Here is a 22,663-nt window from a genome sequence, read left to right as displayed (position 1 = left end):
GTGTAGAAAAGAGGGAAAATACTTCCCGGTAAAAGTAGGTCTTAGACAGGGATGTGTAATGTCACCATGGTTGTTTTATATATTTATAGATGGGGTTGTAAAAGAAGTAAATGCTAGGGTGTTCGGGAGAGGGGTGGGGTTAAATTATGGGGAATCAAATTCAAAATGGGAATTGACACAGTTACTTTTTGCTGATGATACTGTGCTTATGGGAGATTCTAAAGAAAAATTGCAAAGGTTAGTGGATGAGTTTGAGAATGTGTGTAAAGGTAGAAAGTTGAAAGTGAACATAGAAAAGAGTAAGGTGATGAGGGTATCAAATGATTTAGATAAAGAAAAATTGGATATCAAATTGGGGAGGAGGAGTATGGAAGAAGTGAATGTTTTCAGATACTTGGGAGTTGACGTGTCGGAGGATGGATTTATGAAGGATGAGGTTAATCAAAGAATTGATGAGGGAAAAAAGGTGAGTGGTGCGTTGAGGTATATATGGAGTCAAAAAACGTTATCTATGGAGGCAAAGAAGGGAATGTATGAAAGTATAGTAGTACCAACACTCTTATATGGATGTGAAGCTTGGGTGGTAAATGCAGCAGCGAGGAGACGGTTGGAGGCAGTGGAGATGTCCTGTCTAAGGGCAATGTGTGGTGTAAATATTATGCAGAAAATTCGGAGTGTAGAAATTAGGAGAAGGTGTGGAGTTAATAAAAGCATTAGTCAGAGGGCAGAAGAGGGGTTGTTGAGGTGGTTTGGTCATTTAGAGAGAATGGATCAAAGTAGAATGACATGGAAAGCATATAAATCTATAGGGAAAGGAAGGAGGGGTAGGGGTCGTCCTCGAAAGGGTTGGAAAGAGGGGGTAAAGGAGGTTTTGTGGGCGAGGGGCTTGTTAGATAGGAGTGAATGGAGACGAATGATACTTGGGACCTGACGATCTGTTGGAGTGTGAGCAGGGTAATATTTAGTGAAGGGATTCAGGGAAACCGGTTATTTTCATATAGTCGGACTTGAGTCCTGGAAATGGGAAGTACAATGCCTGCACTTTAAAGGAGGGGTTTGGGATATTGGCAGTTTGGAGGGATATGTTGTGTATCTTTATACGTATATGCTTCTAAACTGTTGTATTCTGAGCACCTCTGCAAAAACAGTGATAATGTGTGAGTGTGGTGAAAGTGTTGAATGATGATGAAAGTATTTTCTTTTTGGGGATTTTCTTTCTTTTTTGGGTCACCCTGCCTCGGTGGGAGACGGCCGACTTGTTGAAAAAAAAAAAAAATACATAACACAACTGCCTGCTAATACTTTGAAGAAAACTGCTCAGACGAGGTTTTTTGTCTTTGCACATAAAAAAAAAAAAAAAAAAAAAAAAAAAAAAAAAAAAAGTCCACAAAAATGCACACACACTCATTTTATGTGTGAGGAGTGTAAAACACCGTTGTGTATGAAAACATGTTTCAGAGAGTTACACAAGCTGTAGAACTTCTAGGAATATGTGCAATGACTGTATATAGGTATATATAATATAGAACAATAGCAATAAAAATTTTTTTGCATTGTTTGTTTTTGTAAACAAGTTCTGTAAACAATATATTGATAATTATGTTTGTGTGCTTATTGTGTTGTATACGAGTGTATATATGTACATTGCACCTTACTTTGGTCTCACAGGCCACATAAGTTATGTGAAAAAATAAAATAGTGAAAAAAACAACAAACCTTCAAATACAAGTAAACCAAAGTTTACCAGGTGAGTGGCAGTCGCTGCTGTTGCCATATGTGGCTCATTTACTGCAAACTTCACGCCTCTATATCTGGGTAAGTACTGATGGGAAAATTTTTTTTTTTGACTAAAACAATCAGAAAAATAATCTTAACATTTTCATAAGAAAAAATAATTTTTCTTTTCGAATATTTTGTGACACCAGGAGACACTTCAGGATTGGGCCTTTCGACAGTCAAAGGGTTAAACTATCCAAACGTAGATCTACGCTCATGTGTGTAGCGCTTCGAACTTTCTATTTTACATGCTTTCTTATGTAAAAAACTTAGATCTATGTTCGGAGTGCTATGCACGTGAATATAGATTTATGTTTGGACAGTTAAAGGGTTAACCCTTTCTGGGTCGAGAGGCCCTCTCCTAAACTCGTTCTCAAGGTTGAAAATTTTTTTGGAAAAAAAAAAAAAAAAAAAAAAAAATTATTATGAAATGATAGAGAATCTTTTCCCAATCATAATGACACCAAAAGTATGAAATTTGATGGAAAACTTAGAGTTATGCTCTCGCAAAGTTAGCAGTCTCGACGATATTCCCGCATTGGTGATTTCACCCACTTTGAGCCCTATTTTCGGCCAATTTCAGTGTACTAGTTGACAAAAACCATATCTATTTCGTTAGAACTCCATTTTTTCTATCGAATGAGTACAAGACACCACCCATTTACCGATTTCAAGTATCCAATAAAGTGATCAGAAATTGGCAATTTTGCCAATTTCACACAAATTTTAGAAGATGCCAATTTCCAAATAGGGTCCAGAATAAGCAAGACAGACATTCCCGGCACTAAAATAACATTTTTCATCTGTTTTGCTTTCCACTTTGAATTTTTATTCTCACAAAAAAATAAGAGATTTACTGTTACACAGACTACTGCATTAGTGTAGAAATGATGTAGAAATGGTATAAATAAAGTCAGTGCCCTTGTGGAAGAATATTACACTCACCAGTTGATGTGTATTGGACGCTTGGCATGATTTGTTTACTTCTGAAATTTGGTAAAAATTGAACATTTCTGCTACTTTGAGCTCAATTTCAAGGTACTTTTCATTGTGAAACCAATCAAAATCATCTCAATTTCTGTAATATGTCTCCCATTCTATAAAATGAGACAAGGAAAACTAGAATACAACCATAAATTCCACACGAAAATACACTGCAAAGTCGCTGTTTTAAACCAAAAACACGGTCGTAATTTTTTTTTCTCATTATGCACTGTGTGCTGCAGGATTTTTTTTTTTGTACTGTGCACACTGACCACATAGACCCATTCTTTCATATGTAGGCCTACTAGCGTTATCTCACTAGATTTGAAGGTGCTAGAATTTAGGCGTTCTAGTACGTCAATAACCCTGGTGCGTAAGCAGTATTAGTACATTGGAAACCCTGAAAGGGTTAAATATTGGGTCTCGATCCTCAAAGGGTTAAAAGGAGAAAATTAAGTTTTTCCTTTTGGGTCACCCTGCCTCTGTGGGATATGACAAGCTTGTTGAAAGAAGAAAGAATATTACCATAATAAATTATTAATTGATCTGCTTGAACAAAATTAATGCAATCTCATGCAACTTAAATTTTGAAAGAAAATAACAGTAAACAACAAGACTAGATGAACTTTCCCAACAAATGCAAAATTCCAAATTAACAACCTGCTACTAGTGTACACTTCTCTATACTCAAAAGTACAGTAAAGCAGGCAGGGAACCTGAATGCTAAAGTGGGAGAAATGGTTGTAGAGGGTGTAGTGGGAAAGTTTGGGGTGCCAGGGGTAAATGATATTGGGAGGTCCTTGATTGAACTTTGAGTAGTAAGAGGTTTGGTAATAGGTACAGTGGACCCCCGAGTTTCGTGATTAATCCGTTCCAGAGAGCCTGCTGAAACTCGAAATTGCCAAATGGCGAAACCATTTTTCCCATAAGAAATAATGAAAATAAAATTCATCTGTTCCAAACACCCAAAAATATTAAAATAAAATATTTTTTTCAAATTAAGTAAAGATTTACATACTGAAAACAATGATAACAACATTAAATAAAGATTTACATACTGAAAACAATAATAATAACATTACACTTACCTTTACTGAGGACTTCTGGGTGGATGGAAGATGGGAGGAGGGGATAGGAGGAAGGTGTACACTATTGTTTGGAAGGAGAATCTCCTTCCATTAGGACTTCAGGTATGAAGTCCTTATCTGGGGTTACTTCCCTTCTTTGTTTTTTAAAGACACTGGCACTGGGAACAACTTGAGAGTCACTGGAACCCTGTCGCACAAAATATCTGTCCAGAGAGCTCTGTTTCTGGCGTTTCTTTAAGATTTGTCTGAAGAGGGACACAACAGTGTCATTGTAAATGCTGCCAATATGGCCTGCAAGAGCTTTGTTAGGATGAGGTTCATCCATAAATGTTTGCACTTCAGTCCACTTTGCACAAATGTCCTTAATCTTTGAAGAAGGCACCTTCCTCCATCTCTCTTCCTCCTCCTCTGCAGCAGTTTCCTGAGCTGTGATCTGTTGCTGTTGCAGACGAAGCTCTTGCAGCTCTTCAGTGGTTAGCTCTTCCCTGTGGTCCTCCACCAACTCTTCCACATCCTCACCACTCACCTCCAACCCCAGGGACATCCCCAATGCCACAATAGATTCCACAACTGGCATAGGCTCCTTAGGGTCAGCCCCAAACCCTTCAAAATCACTCTCTTCTACACATTCTGGCCACAATTTTCTCCAAGCAGAGTTCAAAGTCCTGGAAGTCACTCCCTCCCAAGACTTACCTATAAGGTTTATGCAATGAAGGATATTAAAGTGATCTTTCCAGAACTCTCTTAGGGTCAATTTTGTGTCTGAGGTCACTTCAAAGCACTTTTGAAACACTGCTTTTGTGTAGAGTTTTTTGAAGTTTGAAATGACCTGCTGGTCCATGGGCTGGAGGAGAGGAGTTGTATTAGGGGGCAAGAACTTCACTGTGATGAAACTAAACTCCTCCACTATTTGCTCTTCCAAGTCTGGAGAATGAGCAAGAGCATTGTCCATTACTAGGAGGCACTTGAGTGACAGTTTATTTTCCAGGAGGTATTTCTTCACACTGGGGCCAAACACTTCATTAAACCAGTCTAGGAAAATATCCCTTGTGACCCATGCCCTACTGTTAGCCTTCCACATCACACACAAATTACTCTTGGCAACACTGTTTTTCTTGAACACTCTGGGATTTTCAGCGATAAAATCACTTTAAAATCAGAGTGATAAAATCACTTTAAAATCCCCACTAGCATTACTACAAAACATGAGAGTAAGCCTATCCTTCATAGGCTTGTGTCCTGGGAGTGCCGTTTCCTCCTGCGTGATGTAGGTCCTCTTTGGCATTTTCTTCCAAAAGAGGCCTGTTTCGTCACAATTAAACACTTGTTGAGGTTTGAATTCTCCAGTGTCTACGCACTCCTTAAACTCCTGTACAAACTTCTCAGATGCAATTTTGTCAGAACTGGCAGCCTCACCATGCCTTATCACACTGTGAATGCCACTACACTTCTTAAATCTCTCAAACCAACCTTTGCTAGCCTTAAAATCACAAGCATCACCACTTGTTGCAGGCATTTTCTTTACGAGATCGTCATGCAACTGCCTTGCCTTTTCACATATCATCGACTGCGTAACACTATCTCCTGCTAACTGTTTTTCGGTAATCCACACCAACAATAACCTATCCACTTCTTTGAGGATTTGCGATCTCCTTTTTGTCAGCAAATGAACCCCTTTTGCAACAACAGCACACTTTATTTCCTTTCCTTTCACCATGATCGATGTGATGGTTGAATGGGGTTTGCCATACATCCTGGCAAGCTCTGTAACACACACTCTACTCTCATATTTTTCAATGATTTCCTTCTTGAATTCGATCATGTTCCTCACTTTCTTTACCAAAGGGCTTGCACTAGCTTTCCTTGGGCCCATGGTGACTTATTTAGCAGTTGCAATCACAAAAAACAATGGATCATTACGTATGAACCCTCTGGGTGATGGTCACGTGTTGGTAAACAATGGCACACTGAGCGTGAATGGCGTGGGAGACTGGCTTTGTGTGCGCGGTGATGGGTGGACGGGTACTGGACGGTCGCCGAATCACGAACCGCAAGGCCAAATTTTGCCGAAAAAACTTGCCGAAAGTCAATGCTGCCGAAACTCGGGGGTCCACTGTAGTATATATTTTAAGAAAAAGAGGTTAAATAAGCATAAGAGATATGATATGGAGAGCGAAATGTTGCCACAATAAAATGTCACATTAGTTGCACTTGTGTCCTTTTACTTTACAAGTAACGAGGTTGAAGAGGTATAGTGTAAATTTAAAAGAATGTAGTGTTGAAGTGTTCAACAAGTAGTAAGAAAGAACAAAATGCTAGTTAGCATATGAGAGGTTTTTGCAAAGCAGAAATGATGTAAGAGGGAGGCATATATGGAAAGAAAAATGAGAGGTTAAGAGAATGGTAAGCAAATGTAAAATGACAGAAAAATGAGAGTGGATGAGGTATTTTCAACAAATTTTGCTGAGAACAAGAAAAAGTTTTGGAGTGAGATTAATAAGTTTCTCCATGTGTAAGTGGAAAAGAATTCTTCCTCCATAAGCTATATGTGCTGTAAGAGATGACTAAAATGCCAGGAGAAAGGGGCTAGTAACCCCTTCTCATGTATAAATTGCTAAATTATCCTGGTCATATCCTCAGTGGGATATGGCCAGTGTTAAAAAATAAAAAGTTGAGAAAGCCAAGGAAACAAATGGATCTGACAGTCTAAAACAGAAGAGAGTTATTAGATGGGGAGCTGGAGGTATTGGAAAGATGGAGGGAATATTATGAGGAACTGTTAAATGATGATGAAGAAAGGGAACCAGTGATTTTATGCACTGGCCAGAGAGGCTAAACATCTTTTAGGAGTGAGGAAGAGCAACAGGTGAGTGCAGGGGAAGTGACTGAGGCTGTGGATAAAATGAAAGGGGGTAAAGCAGCTGGGATGATTGGGATCAAGACAGGAATGTTAAAAGAAGGTGGTGATATAGTTTCAAAGTGGTTGGTGTCTTTGTTCAGTATAAAAGAGGGAAAAGTACCTTGGGACTGGCAGTGTGTGTACCATGCACACTCACAGATACAACTTGTAGGCACAATCTTCCTTCATCTACTTCTCTCTCTTTTCCACGTTAATAAATTTTTTCATCTCTCATAATTTATCTGTCTTTTTTCACTAGCTTAGATTCATCAGCCACTTTGCTCTTCTTTATTATTACTTTCTGCTTGACAGCAGTAAGATGGTTGTTTGTAAAAAGTCATACTCAAGCACCAATGCACAATTTCTTGCTTGATCTTCAAAAATATTACCTACTTACTGTGCACTTTAGGGGTCATGATGATTTGATAACACAAAAGATAGTGTAATTAGAACATAAATGCAGTTATGAAGGGTAAATAATAGAGAGTTGGTTTGGAAAACACACATGGTGGTTTCAAAGTAAAGAATAAACAATATAAACTGTAGTACATACTCTGCTATTGGTTGAGATGCTACCAAAGAGACATTCAACCCTGCTGCTAATTGGTTGCTAAGCCACCCTCACAGACCACCAATGATATTGGCTCAGATGCTGTCCAAGAGGCAAACTACCACACTGCTGGTTGGCTAAGGCCCACCCATGTGCACCAACCATGATAATAATAATACAGGTGTGTAAAGAAAATTGAAAGTGAACACAGATAAGAGTAAAGTGATGAGGGCATCAAATGAGTTAAGTAAAGAAAAACTGGATATCACATTGGAGGGAGAAAGTATGGAAGAAGTGAATGTTTTCAGATATTTGGGAGTACATCTGTTGGCAGATGGGTTTATGAAGGACAAGAATAACTATAGAATTGATGAACAAAGAAAGGTAGAGTGCCGCATTAAGGTGTCGGTGGAGACAAAAAAAAACTATCCATGGAGGCAAAGAAGGGAACCTATGAGAGTATAATGGTACCAGCACTCTTATATGGGTGTGAAGTATGGGTTGTGAATGCTGCAGCGAGGAGGCTGGAGGCAGTGGAGACGTCGTGTCTAAGGGCAATGTGTGGTGTAAATATTATGCAGAGAATTTGTAGTGTGGAAATTAAGAGGAATTGTGGAGTTACAAAAAGTATTATTGAGATGATTATGTGTGAATGATGGTTAAAGTGTTGAATGATGGTAAAAATGTTTCTTTCATTTTTCTGTCACCCTGGAAATATAAACACATATGCAGTATAATGTGATCCTTTATTGGCAACGTTTCACCCACACAGTGGGCTTTTTCAAGTCACAAACAGATCTACCTGGGGTGGAAGGTACGCGAGTATTTATAGTCAGGTTCAGAATGCTGAGGTCAGGTGGAGAATGCTGCATCTGATGATGTACTGAGTGGGGTTATAGTCTAAAATCTTGGGTAGCTTGGAAAGGAGATTGGATAAGTTTGTGAACAGACCTCCTGCAGTGTTCTCCATTCCTATGTTCTTATGTGGGATAGCGATGGAGAAGTTTCTTGGCAAGTGGTTCAGCTATGTTATAGAAGCCACTATTCTGGTTGAAGTTGTCGGATATTGAAATAAGTGATGATTCCAGGATTCTTCGGTATTGAGCGTTGTCTTCTGTGGCGATAAGTCTTGAGTTTCTGTAGTTTATCAAGTGGTTGTGTGAATTACGGTGTTGTACACAGGCATTCCTTGTATCGTCAGACCTGCTTGCGTATTGGTGTTCTGAAATACATGTTTGGAGGTCCCTTGATGTTTCACCCACGTATAATTTGTTGCAGCCATTACAAGGGATTATGTATACCCCTGCAGAGGGTGGAAGCTTGTCCTGTCTATCACTGGTAATGTCCTTGATGGTCATGGTTGTGGAGGTAGATACTTGGAATGAGGTATTGGAAAAGATGTTGGAAACGTGTTTGGTAATGGAGTTGGTGGGGAGGATTATGTATCTCTTCTCGGCAGTGTCTTCTCTGGGTGTGTTGAAGATGTTTAATACCCGTCGTCTGCAGTCTCTGATGAAGTGACGAGGATAGTGGAGTTTAGAAAATACTTGTTCAATTATAGTGCATTCTTCCTCAAGAAACTCATTGCTGCAGATTCTGAGTGCACGCAGGAAGAAGCCTATAATTACACCACGTTTAGTTTTGGTGTCGTGGTGAGAGTAGAAGTGGAGAAGATCGTTTTGGTTGGTGGGTTTTCGATAGACTTTAAAATGAAGTTCGTGGTCAGCTTTGCAGAGAAGAACATCAAGGAAAGGAAGAGTGTTGTCGACTTCTTCTTCAAGTGTGAACTGGATTGAAGAAACACTACCTGTTTATAAATTCAAGTCTCTTCTCAAAGAGCACTTACTCACCCAAAATCAAATAAATACTGAATAACTGAACCTTATAAATTGTATATCTTAAATGTTTCTCATAATTATATCACATAAATGTTAAACCTAAGACCCAATCTAACTTTATTTTTTAAATACACTACCTAACAGAATACTCCATTCTACTGAATGTACAGCAATGCATGCAACCACATGACCTGTCTTTGTAATACTCATTTGTGCTTTATTGTTATCTGTTTACAATAATGTTTTATCACTGATTACATCATTGCTAAGTTAATCTTAAGTTAATTTTAAGCCTGCCCGTAATGCTATGCATACAAGTGGCTTTGGCATGCTGCTCTTACCTGTATTTTTTTGTACCTCTGTATGTATGTTCAAATTAATAAATAAATAAATAAAATAAATAAATAAATAAATAAAGGCTCGACCTGGTTGAGCTTGTCTTGGAGAGCTTGAACGTTTAAGTGTCTAGGAGTTATGAGGAGAATGTTGTCAACATAAGGGAGCAGGTGACAGACGAAGGAATAATGGTGGAGAAATGTTTGGCTTCTAGATGTTCCATGTATAGGTTCGCCAGGACTGCACTGAGTGGCGAACCCATGGGTAGTCCAAAAGTCTGCTGAAAGAGGTGATTTTCGAAAGAGAAACACGTAAAGCCAACACATAGTTCAACAAGGTCGATGAAATCGCTGGCTGGAATAGGAAGATCAAGTGAATCGTCAATTTTCCTGCTCAAGAGATCGATGGCTTGTGTAGTAGATACTTTGGTGAATAGGGAAGTCACGTCAAGGCTGGAAAGTTTCTTGTTCCTGATGTTGATGTTCCATCGCTATCCCACATAAGAACATAGGAATGGTAGAACACTGCAGAAGGTCTGCTCACAAACTTATCCAATCTCCTTTCCAAGCTACCCAAGATTTTAGACTCTATAACCCCACTTGGTACATCATCAGATGCAGCATTCTCCACCTGACCTCAGCATTCTGAACCTGACTATAAATACTTGCGTACCTTCCACCCCAGGTAGATCTGTTTGTGGCTTGAAAAAGCCCACTGTGTGGGCGAAACATTGTCAATAAAGGATCACATTATACTGCATATGTGTTTACATTTCCATTGTGTCGGTATTTTATACCATTTATATCCATTCTGTCACCCTGCCTCGGTGGGAGACAGCTGGTGTGTTAAAAAAAAATAATAAAAATAATAATAATAATACAGTAATAATAATACTCTTTATTTCTAGATGTACAACTACTGTATCACAGACCTAGCTGACATTATTGGTATACGTAGTACTATATAAAGAAAGCCCCTGGCTATGCAGAGCATTTTGGGCAACTTAGGTTAATCTCATTCCTCGGGTGTGACTCACAACAGTCATACCATCATACACATATCACATCTTAAATTTTTCATAGCAACTCAAAACTAAATTTCTCTATGAGAGTAAATTGCAACTCAAAATTATCGTAACACAAGGGACCACTGTACAGATAAGAAACTAAAATATTTGTAAAGATTTAAAATTAAGCTTATTCTTACACTTTTGTTGATGGCCACATGGCAAGGTGATCAATATGCACTTCATTACTAGGTTCCTCGTTAAGAAGGTTAAGAACATGACCAAGAAGTGAGATGATGATGGAGAGGCAGCTTGGCTCTCGTACATTCTCAAGGCAGTCCAGAAAAGCAGATCGGTTCATAATGACTGTTGAAAAACAAATTATACACATAAAAAATATTAATAATCACAATTAGAGCAAACATACTATATAAGGATTAAAGTGAGCCACCCTTTAAATTTGTTTACCATGAATATAGTGGGAATTTGAAAGGAAAATATTAATTTAGTTATAACAATATGGACTATCAAAAAGCATAATACTACATAACATTGTGTTAAATATCACTCAGTATTGTAATGGAGCAAAGACTAGATAAATGAGTAACGTAATACATTAGTAGTAAAAAAGTACAGTATTTATAAAATTATTTTTATTTATAGAAAGTAAAACTGCAGATATGACCAAGAAAACATATTTAGAAAAAAAAAAAAAGGATATTTTGTAATAATCTGACAACCACAAAATGTGACTTTCGCATTTTGTGGTTGTCTAATTATTACAAAACAGAACAGAAAAAAACCCTACATAAAACAATGCTGAAGAAATTGTAAGAAAGATATTCTAATTACGTGTATAAGAAACAATATCAGTACATGCAATCCCCATATCATTTTTTTTTAACACAAGGGCCCTCTCCCACTGAGGAAGGGTGACTCAAAAAAGAAGAAATGTAAAGTTTTTCTTCTTTTTTTATTTAGTAATTTATACAAGAGAAGGGGTTACTAGCCCCTTGCTCCCTGCATTTTAGTCACCTCTTACAATACGCATGGCTTATGGAGGAAGGATTCTTCTTCACTTCCCCATGGAGATTCCCAGATCTTGTGTACTAATAATCAGGAAGCAACCCTCTAATACTGTAAGCATTGCTTGACAGCCAACTCTGCCTGTAGGTTTTAGGTAAGATACATTCACACATTATTTAATAAATGCATGGAACAGGGTAAGGTACCTAGGGATTGGCAGAAAGCATGCATAGTTCCTTTGTATAAAGGCAAAGGGGACAAAAGAGAGTGCAAAAATTATAGGGGGATAAGTCTGTTGAGTATACCTGGTAAAGTGTATGGTAGAGTTATTATTGAAAGAATTAAGAGTAAGACGGAGAATAGGATAGCAGATGAACAAGGAGGCTTTAGGAAAGGTAAGGGGTGTGTGGACCAGGTGTTTACAGTGAAACATATAAGTGAACAGTATTTAGATAAGGCTAAAGAGGTCTTTGTGGCATTTATGGATTTGGAAAAGGCGTATGACAGGGTGGATAGGGGGGCAATGTGGCAGATGTTGCAGGTGTATGTTGTAGGAGGTAGGTTACTGAAAGCAGTGAAGAGTTTTTACGAGGATAGTGAGGCTCAAGTTAGAGTATGTAGGAAAGAGGGAAATTATTTCCCAGTAAAAGTAGGCCTTAGACAAGGATGTGTGATGTCACTGTGGTTGTTTAATATATTTATAGATGGGGTTGTAAGAGAAGTAAATGCGAGGGTCTTGGCAAGAGGCGTAGAGTTAAAAGATAAAGAATCACACATAAAGTGGGAGTTGTCACAGTTGCTCTTTGCTGATGACACTGTGCTCTTGGGAGATTCTGAAGAGAAGTTGCAGAGATTGGTGGATGAATTTGGTAGGGTGTGCAAAAGAAAATTAAAGGTGAATACAGGAAAGAGTAAGGTTATGAGGATAACAAAAAGATTAGGTGATGAAAGATTGGATATCAGATTGGAGGGAGAGAGTATGGAGGAGGTGAATGTATTCAGATATTTGGGAGTGGACGTGTCAGCGGATGGGTCTATGAAAGATGAGGTGAATCATAGAATTGATGAGGGGAAAAGGGTGAGCGGTGCACTTAGGAGTCTGTGGAGACAAAGAACCTTGTCCTTGGAGGCAAAGAGGGGAATGTATGAGAGTATAGTTTTACCAACACTCTTATATGGGTGTGAAGCATGGGTGATGAATGTTGCAGCGAGGAGAAGGCTGGAGGCAGTGGAGATGTCTGAGGGCAATGTGTGGTGTGATTATAATGCAGAGAATTCGTAGTTTGGAAGTTAGGAGGAGGTGCGGGATTACCAAAACTGTTGTCCAGAGGGCTGAAGAAGGGTTGTTGAGGTGGTTCGGACATGTAGAGAGAATGGAGCGAAACAGAGTGACTTCAAGAATGTATCAGTCTGTAGTGGAAGGAAGGCGGGGTAGGGGTCAGCCTAGGAAAGGTTGGAGGGAGGGGGTAAAGGAGGTTTTGTGTGCGAGGGGCTTGGACTTCCAGCAGGCATGCGTAAGCGTGTTTGATAGGAGTGAATGGAGACAAATGGTTTTTAATACTTGACGTGCTGTTGGAGTGTGAGCAAAGTAACATTTATGAAGGGGTTCAGGGAAACCGGCAGGCCGGACTTGGGTCCTGGAGATGGGAAGTACAGTGCCTGCACTCTGAAGGAGGGGTGTTAATGTTGCAGTTTAAAAACTGTAGTGTAAAGCACCCTCCTGGCAAGACAGTGATGGAGTGAATGATGGTGAAAGTTTTTCTTTTTCGGGCCACCCTGCCTTGATGGGAATCGGCCAGTGTGATAATAAAAAAAAAAAAAATAACATTCACACAAAGTAATTACAGGAACTGAATGAATGATAGGAGGGGATGTTGCAGTTTGAGGGTCTTGAATTGCCATGTCAGACACTGCAACAGCATGGAATCTTGGTACAGAGAATATCTCCACAACTATTTACTATTGCTGGTCCACCTCTTGGGCATGACCTACTTCTACTGTGGAATCCCACCTACCACTGACAATGCCTTCATTTCATCTGACTTCAGTATATAAGCCCACTTCTTCCTGTCAGTGCTTCAGATTCATCAAGACTACAGAACTGAGCACCTGCTCCTAGGCTCAGGGACTGATTACCTCACCATCTACCGCTTCAGTTTTCTGTATTGTATTGATAAAGCCACTTGCTGGCAAAATATCTACTTAATAAAGATACCCAGTTGTTGTGCATGTGTCTAATTCTTCCATGTAATACAGTGGACACTGAATTACTGGGCCTTTGCTCAGCAAGAACTATTGTTTAAAGCCAAGTTTAAGGTTTGGATAATAATCCATCAAACATCCATTCATCAAGTACACATATAAATATTTTATGTTTAAAATCAAATGCCAAGAGAGTTGTCAGATCTTAAATATAATTGTTTTTAACACTGGCTATCTCCCACTGAGGTAGGGTGACCTGAAATAAACGAAAATACATTCCCCATCACTCATTCAATAGCTGTCTTGTCAGAAGTGTGCTGAGATCACAATCCAAATTAACCTTAGAAATGCAACATCCCCACCCATACTTCAGAGTGCAAGTACTCTACTTTCCACTTCCAAGACCCAAGTCCACCTAGCTAAAAAAAAAAAAAAAAAAAAAAAAAAAAAAAAAAAAAAAAAAAAAAAAAAAAAAAAAAAAAAAAAAAAACTCATGAGAAACATAATAGTGTATATCTACAGAGATACTAAATGAATGCTTATATATACCTGAGTCATGGTGGCGCTCAACAGGTGTAGACTGACCAGAGACGGATCGCTTATATTGTACAGTGTTGGCCAATATCCCAACCACTGAAGACATGCATGGAAGACATGTTTATATTTTTATTTACTTTCAATAAATTTTAAAAACATTAAGCATAAGAGTGGCAAAAATAAACATTAATGAAAACAAAATAATTCAACTATTAACCCGTAAAAGGTCCAAATGTATATACAGTGGAACCTCTACTTACAAGTTCAATCCGTTTCATGACCTTGCTCGCAACTGGAGTTGCTCGTTTGCAGAGTCAATTTTCCTCACTTAAATTAACTGAAACGAAATTAATTCATTCCAGTGGAATTCCAGGCACGAGAAAATACTTTAATAATTTCCCTAATATCAACTCTATAGCTTATTTATCTATCACGATTCATGTAATATGACATAATAAACAATATTAATAACAAAGAAACATGATATATACACAAGAATGAATAAAATACATGTCATTAGGTATGTGGCTAGTGGTGGTGACAGCAGCCATTGTTGTTGGGGTTTATATGGGCACCACAGCAGCCATTCCTGCTCCTGACTACATGTGTAGAGAACCTAGGATAACCCAAAAAAGTCAGAGTGACTTATAAGTGCTACACTCTTAATGCTACACTTAACTGCTACACTCTTAATGGTATACTTAATTGCTACACTCTTAATGCTACACTTTGCCACTGCTGCTGCATGTTGTCTGCCACTGCTACCTCATGATGTCTGCCACTGCTGCTTCATGTTGTCTGCCACTGCTACTTCATGTTGTCTGCCACTGCTACCTCATGATGTCTGCTACTGCTACCTCACGATGTCTGCCACTGCTGCTTCATGTTGTCTGCCACTGCTGCTTCATGTTGTCTGCCACTGCTGCTTCATGTTGTCTGCCACTGCTGCTTCATGTTGTCTGCCACTGCTGCTTCATGTTGTCTGCCACTGCTGCCTCATGATGTCTGCTACTGCTACCTCATGATGTCTGCCACTGCTGCTTCACGTTGTCTGCCACTGCTGTTTCATGTTGTCTGCCACTGCTACCTCATGTCTGCCACTGCTGCATCATGCTGTCTGCCACTGCTGCTTCATGTTGTCTGCCAATGCTGCTTCATGTTGTCTGCCACTGCTGCTTCATGTTGTCTCCCACTGCTACTTCACGTTGTCTGTCACTGCTGCTTCATGTTGTCTGCCACTGCTGCTTCATGTTGTCTGCCACTGCTGCTTCATGCTGTCTGCCACTGCTACCTTATGTTGTCTGCCACTGCTGCTTCATGTTGTCTGTCACTGCTGCTTCATGTTGTCTGTCACTGCTGCTTCATGTCGTCTGCCACTGCTGCTTCATGCTGCTTCATGTTGTCTGCCACTGCTGCTTCATGCTGTTTGCCACTGCTGCTTCATGTCGTCTGCCACTGCTGCTTCATGCTGCTTCATGTTGTCTGCCACTGCTGCTTCATGTTGTCTGCCACTGCTGCTTCATGTTGTCTGCCACTGCTGCTTCATGCTGTCTGCCACTGCTGCTTCATGTTGTCTGCCACTGCTGCTTCATGCTGTTTGCCACTGCTGCTTCATGCTGTCTGCCACTGCTGCTTCATGTTGTCTGCCACTGCTGCTTCATGTTGTCTGCCACTGCTGCTTCATGTTGTCTGCCACTGCTGCTTCATGCTGTCTGCCACTGCTGCTTCATGTTGTCTGCCACTGCTGCTTCATGTTGTCTGCCACTGCTGCTTCATGTTGTCTGCCACTGCTGCTTCATGCTGTCTGCCACTGCTGCTTCATGTTGTCTGCCACTGCTGCTTCATGTTGTCTGCCACTGCTGCTTCATGTTGTCTGCCACTGCTGCTTCATGCTGTCTGCCACTGCTGCTTCATGCTGTCTGTCACTGCTGCTTCATGTTGTCTGTCACTGCTACTTCATGTTGTCTGCCACTGCTGCTTCATGTTGTCTGTCACTGCTACTTCATGTTGTCTGCCATTGTTGCTTCATGTTGTCTGCCACTGCTGCTTCATGTTGTCTGCCACTGCTGCTTCATGTTGTCTGTCACTGCTGCTTCATGTTGTCTGCCACTGCTGCTTCATGTTGTCTGCCACTGCTGCTTCATGTTGTCTGCCACTGCTACCTTATGTTGTCTGTCACTGCTGCTTCATGTTGTCTGTCACTGCTACCTCATATTGTCCGTCACTGCTGCTTCATGCTGTCTGTCACTGCTACTTCATGCTGTCTGCCACTGCTGCTTCATGCTGTCACTGCTACCTTATGTTGTCTGTCACTGCTGCTTCATGCTGTCTGCCACTGCTGCTTCATGGTGTCTGTCACTGCTGCTTCATGTCTGTCACTGCTACCTCATGTTGTCCGTCACTGCTGCTTCATGCTGTCTGTCACTGCTGCTTCATGTTGTCTGTCACTGCTACTTCATGTTGTCTGTCGCTGCTACCTCATGTTGTCCGTCACTGCTGCTTCATGTTGTCTGTCACTGTTGCTTCATGTTGTCTGTCACTGCTACCTCATGTTGTCTGTCACTGCTGCTTCATGCTGTCTGCCACTGCTGCTTCATGCTGTCACTGCTACCTTATGTTGTCTGTCACCGCTGCTTCATGCTGTCTGCCACTGCTGCTTCATGCTGTCTGTCACTGCTGCTTCATGTTGTCTGTCACTGCTACTTCATGTTGTCTGCCACTGCTGCTTCATGTTGTCTGCCACTGCTACCTTATGTTGTCTGTCACTGCTGCTTCATCTTGTCTGTCACTGCTACCTCATATTGTCTGTCACTGCTGCTTCATGCTGTCTGTCACTGCTACTTCATGCTGTCTGCCACTGCTGCTTCATGCTGTCACTGCTACCTTATGTTGTCTGTCACTGCTGCTTCATGCTGTCTGCCACTGCTGCTTCATGCTGTCTGTCACTGCTGCTTCATGTTGTCTGTCACTGCTACTTCATGTTGTCTGTCACTGCTGCTTCATGTTGTCTGTCACTGCTACTTCATGTTGGCTGTCACTGCTACTTAATGTTGTCTGCCACTGCTGCTTCATGTTGTCTGCCACTGCTGCTTCATGTTGTCTGCCACTGCTGCTTCATGTTGTCTGCCACTGCTGCTTCATGTTGTCTGCCACTGCTACCTTATGTTGTCTGTCACTGCTGCTTCATGTTGTCTGCCACTGCTGTTTCACGTTGTCTGCCACTGCTGCTTCATGTTGTCTGCCACTGCTGCTTCATGCTGTTTGCCACTGCTGCTTCATGTTGTCTGCCACTGCTGCTTCATGTTGTCTGCCACTGCTGCTTCATGTTGTCTGCCACTGCTGCTTCATGTTGTCTGACACTGCTGCTTCATGCTGTCTGCCACTGCTGCTTCATGTTGTCTGCCACTGCTACCTCATGATGTCTGCCACTGCTGCTTCATGCTGTCTGCCACTGCTGCTTCATGCTGTCTGCCACTGCTGCTTCATGTTGTCTGCCACTGCTGCTTCATGCTGTCTGCAACTGCTGGTTCATGCTGTCTGCAACTGCTGCTTCATGCTGTCTGCCACTGCTACTTCATGTTGTCTGTCACTGCTGCTTCATGTTGTCTGCCACTGCTGCTTCATGTTGTCTGCCACTGCTGCTTCATGTTGTCTGCCACTGCTGTTTCACGTTGTCTGCCACTGCTGCTTCATGTTGTCTGACACTGCTGCTTCATGCTGTCTGCCACTGCTGCTTCATGTTGTCTGCCACTGCTGCTTCATGTTGTCTGCCACTGCTACCTCATGATGTCTGCCACTGCTACTTCATGCTGTCTGCAACTGCTGCTTCATGCTGTCTGTCACTGCTACTTCATGTTGTCTGTCACTGCTGCTTCATGCTGTCTGCAACTGCTACTTCATGCTGTCTGCAACTGCTGCTTCATGCTGTCTGTCACTGCTACTTCATGTTGTCTGTCACTGCTGCTTCATGCTGTCTGCCACTGCTACTTCATGCTGTCACTGCTACTTCATGCTGTCTGTCACTGCTACTTCATGTTGTCTGCCACTGCTGCTTCATGTTGTCTGTCACTGCTACTTCATGCTGTCTGTCACTGCTGCTTCATGCTGTCTGTCACTGCTGCTTCATGTTGTCTGTCACTGCTGCTTCATGTTGTCTGCCACTGCTGCTTCATGTTGTCTGCGACTGCTGCTTCATGTTGTCTGTCACTGCTGCTTCATGTTGTCTGTCACTGCTACTTCATGTTGTCTGTCACTGCTACTTCAAGTTGTCTGTCACTGCTGCTTCATGTTGTCTGTCACTGCTGCTTCATGTTGTCTGCCACTGCTGCTTCATGTTGTTTGTCACTGCTACTTCATGTTGTCTGTCACTGCTACTTCATGTTGTCTGCCACTGCTGCTTCATGTTGTCTGTCACTGCTGCTTCATGTTGTCTGTCACTGCTGCTTCATGTTGTCTGTCACTGCTACTTCATGTTGTCTGCCACTGCTGCTTCATGTTGTCTGTCACTGCTGCTTCATGTTGTCTGCCACTGCTGCTTCATGTTGTCTGCCACTGCTGCTTCATGTTGTCTGACACTGCTGCTTCATGTTGTCTGTCACTGCTACTTCATGTCGTCTGCCACTGCTGCTTCATGTTGTCTGTCACTGCTACCTCATATTGTCCATCACTGCTGCTTCATGCTGTCTGTCACTGCTACTTCATGCTGTCTGCCACTGCTGCTTCATGTTGTCTGTCACTGCTACTTCATGCTGTCTGTCACTGCTGCTTCATGCTGTCTGTCACTGCTGCTTCATGTTGTCTGTCACTGCTGCTTCATGTTGTCTGCCACTGCTGCTTCATGTTGTCTGCGACTGCTGCTTCATGTTGTCTGTCACTGCTGCTTCATGTTGTCTGTCACTGCTACTTCATGTTGTCTGTCACTGCTACTTCAAGTTGTCTGTCACTGCTGCTTCATGTTGTCTGTCACTGCTGCTTCATGTTGTCTGCCACTGCTGCTTCATGTTGTCTGTCACTGCTACTTCATGTTGTCTGTCACTGCTACTTCATGTTGTCTGCCACTGCTGCTTCATGTTGTCTGTCACTGCTGCTTCATGTTGTCTGTCACTGCTGCTTCATGTTGTCTGCCACTGCTGCTTCATGTTGTCTGTCACTGCTACTTCATGTTGTCTGTCACTGCTACTTCATGTTGTCTGCCACTGCTGCTTCATGTTGTCTGTCACTGCTGCTTCATGTTGTCTGCCACTGCTGCTTCATGTTGTCTGCCACTGCTGCTTCATGTTGTCTGCCACTGCTGCTTCATGTTGTCTGTCACTGCTACTTCATGTCGTCTGCCACTGCTGCTTCATGTTGTCTGTCACTGCTACCTCATATTGTCCATCACTGCTGCTTCATGCTGTCTGTCACTGCTACTTCATGCTGTCTGCCACTGCTGCTTCATGCTGTCACTGCTACCTTATGTTGTCTGTCACTGCTGCTTCATGCTGTCTGCCACTGCTGCTTCATGGTGTCTGTCACTGCTGCTTCATGTTGTCTGTCACTGCTACTTCATGTTGTCTGTCACTGCTACTTCATGTTGTCTGTCACTGCTGCTTCATGTTGTCTGTCACTGCTGCTTCATGCTGTCTGCCACTGCTGCTTCATGTTGTCTGTCACTGCTACCTCATGTTGTCCATCACTGCTGCTTCATGTTGTCTGTCACTGCTACTTCATGTTGTCTGTCGCTGCTACCTCATGTCCGTCACTGCTGCTTCATGTTGTCTGTCACTGCTGCTTCATGTTGTCTGTCACTGCTACCTCATGTTGTCTGTCACTGCTGCTTCATGCTGTCTGTCACTGCTGCTTCATGTTGTCTGTCACTGCTACTTCATGTTGTCTGTCACTGCTACCTCATGTTGTCCATCACTGCTACTTCATGTTGTCTGTCACTGCTGCTTCATGTTGTCTGTCACTGCTACCTCATGTTGTCCATCACTGCTGCTTCATGCTGTCACTGCTGCTTCATGTTGTCTGTCACTGCTACTTCATGTTGTCTGTCGCTGCTACCTCATGTTGTCCGTCACTGCTACTTCATGTTGTCTGTCGCTGCTACCTCATGTTGTCCGTCACTGCTACTTCATGTTGTCTGCCACTGCTACCTCATGATGTCTACCACTGATGTCGTCAAAGAATCGAACATTTCTGCTATTTTGAGCTCAATTTCAAGGTACTTTTCATCGTGAAACCAATTAAAATCATATATATTTTTGTAGTATATCTTCCATTCTATCACATGAGACCAAATAAAATGAGAATACAACCATAAAAACCATACGAAAATATACCGCTAAGGGGAGGCTAATGGCTGAGAAGTGAACTCCGTTATTTATGGCCCAATTTCTTTCATTTTTGGTGTACGTTAAGAAGCATCATTTCATCATACACTGCCCAAGTTTCAATAAGATAGTCCAACAAACACCTGAGATCCAATTCTCTAGATCAAGAGCAAGAGCCCCCTCACCAGTGTCAATTAACCTCCCTTGAGGCTCGCTCGCATCTAGAAATTTTGCTCGCGTATGGAAGCAAAAAATTGACTGAGCAGGTGCTCGTATCTGGAAAAATTCGCACGTGGATGCACTCGTAAGTAGAGGTTCCACTGTATATGTTTTTACCACTAGTGCCCCAAACGTATACATATACGTTTTATTTTTCCTGACATCAAATTTGGCACGACTGGCCTGAGATGCCTTGTCAGCATAGAATGGGTCTTAACCCTCAGTGTGCACCATATTAAAAATATCTGGGACCACTTAGTACCTTGTGGGAGCACCAGTTCAAATGAGTGCCAGTTAGAGCAAACAGGGTGGCAAACGCCTAGGATTCACTGATTTCATGTAGAATTAACTCTCCCATTTTAAGAGGAAAGTGATTTTAACCCCGAGTTTAGTGGCTTTCAGGCGGATGTGGCCATAAGTGGCCGAGGAAATATCAAAAAACCTCGATAATAACTCATGTGCAATATTTGTGCAACACCCTTTCAGAATGTCTTATAACCTATGTCCTAAGTAAAGAGAAACAATTCTGGAACGTAATACTTGTTCAACAGTCTGGCTGACTGGCTGATTGGCTGGCTGGATGGCCAGCTGCGTGGCTGGCCGGCTGCTGGCGGCCTGGCTCTATCTCCATTTATCTGTCTGTATCTATGTCTATCTGTCTATCTTTGTCCATCTCTGTCTATCTTTATCTGTCTCTATCTTTATCTCTGCCTATCTCTGTCTATCTATGTCTATCTCTTTCTATCTGTCTATCTCTGTCTCACAGGTACACATTAATACAAGTATACATAGTGTAAATTACCTAGGATAACCCAAAAAATCCAAAGTGCTATACTCTGCGTGAAGAGTCGAGTAAAGGCGATGACGCAGTCTTGTGCCTCTCTCTGAGACAGAGAGCTAAATGGATAGACAGATAGACAGGGAGCTTGACAAACAGACATGTTTGTAACAAAAAAAGGCACAATAAGGTTACTGGAACGATATACAAATAACCCACACACAGAAGAGAGGAGCTTACGACGACATTTCGGTCCGACTTGGACCATTTACAAAGTCACAGTGTGACTTTGTAAATGGTCCAAGTCGGACCGAAACGTCGTCGTAAGCTCCTCTCTTCTATGTGCGGGTTATTTGTGTATAGACATGTTTGTGTACCAGTGAAAACAAAGTAGGGCTGATGCTCATCAAATGTCATCTCTAATCTTATCTTATCGAAGTCTTATCCTCCTCCTTCTTCTTCTTTTCTTCCTTCTTGGTTTTCCTTCTACTTCTTTTTCTTCCTTCTACTTTTTCTTCATTCTTGATTTTCCTTCTTCTTTTTCTTCCTTCTCCTTCTTCCTTCTTCTTCATCTTCCACCTTCTTCTTTTCTTCCTTCTTGGTTTTCCTTCTACTTCTTCTTTTTCTTCCTTCTACCTCTTCTTCTTCCTTGGTTTTCCTTCTACTTCTTCTTCTTCTTTTTTTACACAGGGTTTGACAAGGTTAAGTATCCCTAGCTTTCTTGACAAGCTATTTACAGGTTAAGGATTCCTAACTTTATTGGCAAGCTAAGAGCTGTTACCTACATCAGCTCATTTGAAAGCATTTTTATTGTTATGAGACATACAAGTAGGGAACAGAATGAAGTTGGAGCCATCTGTGGGCCAGCATTTTCATTTGATCAACTGACTTTATCTTGTTGACATCATTATGCTGTACGAATGTGTTCCATACTTGAGTCATCCTGGGTATATATGATCTCAGATGGAGTGATGTTCTGGAGAAGGGTACAGCCAGAGTGAAGTTGCTGCTTTCTGCCCGTTTTGTGGCATAAAAGCTTGTTTCACGCTGTCCTCGAAGTGGATCCAAGTGTGGTGCTTTGACAATATTGGCCTTGTACATAACAGTAAGGCC

The 22,663-nt window shown here is 41.5% G+C and overlaps 1 protein-coding gene across 1 annotated transcript in view; it reads right to left on the bottom strand.

Annotated features, from left to right (window-relative positions):
* The window catches only part of LOC128690078 (integrator complex subunit 8), a 303,474-nt gene that overhangs the window by 105,379 nt on the left and 175,432 nt on the right, over positions 1-22,663 (bottom strand). The window contains exons 16-17 of the mRNA XM_070088709.1: positions 14,255-14,338; positions 10,678-10,843 (exon numbers count right to left, since the gene is read on the bottom strand). Coding sequence (XP_069944810.1) covers positions 10,678-10,843; positions 14,255-14,338 — 250 coding nt within the window. The remainder of the gene's footprint in view (positions 1-10,677; positions 10,844-14,254; positions 14,339-22,663) is intronic.

Source organism: Cherax quadricarinatus, chromosome 25, assembly GCF_038502225.1.
Source record: "Cherax quadricarinatus isolate ZL_2023a chromosome 25, ASM3850222v1, whole genome shotgun sequence".
Lineage (NCBI taxonomy): Eukaryota > Metazoa > Arthropoda > Malacostraca > Decapoda > Parastacidae > Cherax > Cherax quadricarinatus.
Note: the sequence above shows the minus strand (reverse complement) of the source record. Positions and strands in the feature narration are given on the sequence as shown.